Source organism: Beta vulgaris, chromosome 6 (assembly GCF_026745355.1).
Source record: "Beta vulgaris subsp. vulgaris cultivar EL10 chromosome 6, EL10.2, whole genome shotgun sequence".
Taxonomy (NCBI): Eukaryota; Viridiplantae; Streptophyta; class Magnoliopsida; order Caryophyllales; family Amaranthaceae; genus Beta; species Beta vulgaris.
In genome coordinates, this window is record NC_079207.1 from 45667714 (window position 1) to 45671136 (window position 3423).

Sequence of the window (3423 nt, forward strand, 5' to 3'; positions counted from 1 at the left end):
AGATGCATCTTTCTTTTAGGGAGCTTATCTTCTTTGTTACTCCATAGTTAAGCGTGCTTGGCTAGGAGTAGTCTTAAGATACGTGACCTCCTGGGAAGTTTCTCAAGGTGTCCATGAGTAAGGACAAAATGCACCGAACAAACTTGTGTTGCTTATTAACGACAATTGTTGACCCTGGATGTGCATTGGTGACGATAGACTTGACAGCATATGGGTCGGTGTTATATATGGCTACCCACAGGTCGTTGTGGCCAAATACATGGAGTCCTCAGGCGCAAAGATACTTTAATGGGATTTAAGTGGCGGTGTATGTAAGGCCCCTCATGATTGTTTTAATGGGATTTAACATGCTACTTGTCGGGCCCTCATTTTCTATAGGCTTTGGCGGGATTTGGGCTTATTTTGAATTCGTAATTAGCATGGCAGTTGAGTGGAGAAGTGGCGTGACTGGGTCAAGCAACATTTTACATTGGCATTGTGGCAGTTGAGAGATATAAGGGATTACGTTGGATTTGGCTGACGTGGCCCACATAACGAGGAACAACTCAAATGGCAGCTGGGAATATTCTTATATATAAATATGTAACTCTATGTAAACCTAGCTCTTCTTCTAATTTTCTCTCTAAGTCCACAGATACATTCTACTCTTTCTCTCTTTGCTATTTCATTCATTCAATGTCACGAAGAAGTAACTTTACATTGTACACAACTATTGTATTGACGCCGTAGGCATATTAGTGGATTGGTGATCATGAGCATCACCCGCGGTTTTTCTCTTTAATTGGGTTTTTCGCGTCAACAATTCTTCTGTCTTTTTATTGCTTTTGTTCATATTTATTTCCTACTTAATTGATGGTGTTGATTGCTTAAAGTATATTGATCTAGTTGTTGGCACCTTCACCTTTTAGGTACCTGGTACAAAATCGGCATAAACAATTTGGCGCCCACCGTGGGGCCACAACAAGATCCTTATATATCTGTTGGCAATCGCATTCTTTCGTTTCATTTTATCTATATAAGTTTTCCGTACTTTTCCATCCTTTTGTGTTTTCAATGGCAGGACAATGGATCTCCACCCAAGAGGTCATTAATGAACTCAACCGCATCAAGGCGGAGATGGCGACGTTGAAGGAGAGCTATGTCGCGTCTTGCATGGAGAACCAGAGCTTGAAATCCGCCCAGAAGACGTCGAAGGGGCCAAAGCCTCGCAATGTTCGTGACGTCCCTAAGATGCGTGATCTGGATGCTGACGGATTCGAGACTCCCATGAACCATGTCATCCTTGAAGACGCTGACGATTCAGAAAAGGAAGACGGCGATGGTGATGAGAATGGTGGTGTCATCGCGCCAAAAGAGCCTATCCCCAGCCGCCTCGACGATCCTATCCAGCAGCGTCTCCAGCAATTGGAAGACATGATCGCCCGCATTCCTGGCGTCCCTTGGCCAATGGAGAAGGCTACCCCTAACAGTTATGTTGATTCTCCTTTTGCAGATCCCATTGCGCTAATCGAAGTGCCCAAGCAGTTCTCCGTTCCGTCCATGAAGCTGTATGACGGCACCACAGATCCCAACGACCATGTCGCTCAATACAAGCAGAAAATGATCACCATTTCAATTCCAAAAAACATGCGAGAAGCGTGCATGTGCAAAGGCTTCGGCTCAACGCTAACGGGGCCAGCAATAACGGGATTATCTCTTCTTTTGCTCGATTAGTTAACACTTTTAATATGCAGTTCGTTAGTAGTCGTAAAATGGAAAAACAGGCTAGTGATTTGCATAGAATTGTGCAAAAATCTATTGAGTCTCTTAAAGAATATGTGAACAAGTTTAACAGGGAGAAGGTGTCCGTTCCAAATTGTGATGCTCGAACAGCCATAGAGGCTTTCAGACGTGGCTTAGATGAAGAGTCTGACCTCTACAAGGAGCTGACCAAGTATCCCTACCTTACGTTCGAGGATGCTCAAGCCAAGGCGTTGGCTCAAATCAGGCTGGAGGAAGACATGCAGTCCAGAAAGGCTTATGCCGGTGTTGATAGCCGGAAGGCGGCGACCAACAAGGAGGCGTCGTGGCGTCAAAAGCCTTATGAGCGCCCGCAGCAGGGCCATAGCGTCCGTCATGTCGGTTCAGCCAACGACTGGAAGAATGATCCTGGCCTACCCCCTAAGCTAGCCGAATATGGTTTCAACGTCACCATGGGAGGTATCATTAACACTTTGCATTCTTTAGGTTCTGCTGTTAAATGGCCTTACAGGAATGAGAAGCCGACGGCCGATCGCGACAAGTCCAAATGGTGCGAGTTCCATGGAGACCACGGACAGCACACTGATGAATGCATCGCCTTGAGGCGAGAGGTGTCCCACCTGCTGAAGCAAGGATATCTAAAGGACTTGCTGACGGAGAAAGGGAAGCAGACGGCGTCGAAAAATGACGACCGACGTCAACCACCGTCATCACCAGCACATGTCAAGGCAATTGACGTAATTAGCGGTGGATCAGATATATGTGGACTAACATACTTTGCAGCTAAGCGACATGCACGAGATGGTCCGAATCAGGACGATGTCCCAAAAGAGCTTCGTCACCCACGTGACGCTGAGTTGGAGGCCATGCCCATCACCTTTGATGACGCCGATCTCGGCGACGACAGGGATATACATCATGACGGTCTGGTAATATCTCTAACTGTCAGTAATTGCTTGCTTAGATGTGTGTTAGTGGACAATGGCAGTTCAGCAAACATCCTGATGAGAGGCGCTCTAGAAGACATGGGGATTGATGAGCGGGATGTCATTCGGAAATCCACCGTCCTTGTCGGATTTAGTGGAGAATCCAAGCATACTATGGGAGAAGTGACGTTGCCCGCCTTCGCCAAGGGAGTTAATATGCCAACAAAGTTTTATGTCATTGACTGCCCTTCTTCTTATAATGTGATTTTAAGTAGGCCATGGATCCATAGCATGAAGGTTGTCCCCTCATCGTTCCATCAATCTTTAAAGTTCCCCACGAAATGGGGAGTGCAGGAGATCAAAGGGGACAGACGGATCGCAAGAGAATGCTACAAGAAATCTCTCAAACCAAGGAAGTCGGAAGCATAGCAATTACAGACGGATACGTTGGGAGAGCAAGACTTTGACGAGCAGCAAGTGGACGAGGTCGTATTAGACCCCGGCAAACCAGATCAAACAGTCAAAATAGGAGCTGCACTATCTCCCGACGTCCGTCAACAGGTAATAGAATTCTTAAAAGCTAACGCTGACTACTTTGCATGGTCCCACGAGGACGTCACAGGAATAGATCCTGACGTGATCAAACACAAACTTAATGTTGACCCCAATCGCAAACCAGTCAAGCAGAAGAGACGTAAATTCGCCCCTGAGCGAAACCAAATCATCAACAACGAAATTCAAAAGCTGATTGACACCA

General features: G+C 46.3%; 1 protein-coding gene across 1 annotated transcript; it reads left to right on the plus strand.

Annotated features, from left to right (window-relative positions):
• The first annotated feature begins 1751 nt into the window (after window positions 1-1751).
• On the plus strand, window positions 1752-3095 carry LOC104896781 (uncharacterized). The gene has a single exon (XM_048646875.1). The coding sequence runs from the start codon at window positions 1752-1754 to the stop codon at window positions 3093-3095; it is 1344 nt and encodes a 447-aa protein (XP_048502832.1).
• Window positions 3096-3423: the final 328 nt, after the last annotated feature.

Excerpts from the sequence above, each read along its gene's own strand:
- LOC104896781 (XM_048646875.1), top strand. The coding sequence starts at position 1,752 with ATGGAAAAACAGGCTAGTGATTTGCATAGAATTGTGCAAAAATCTATT.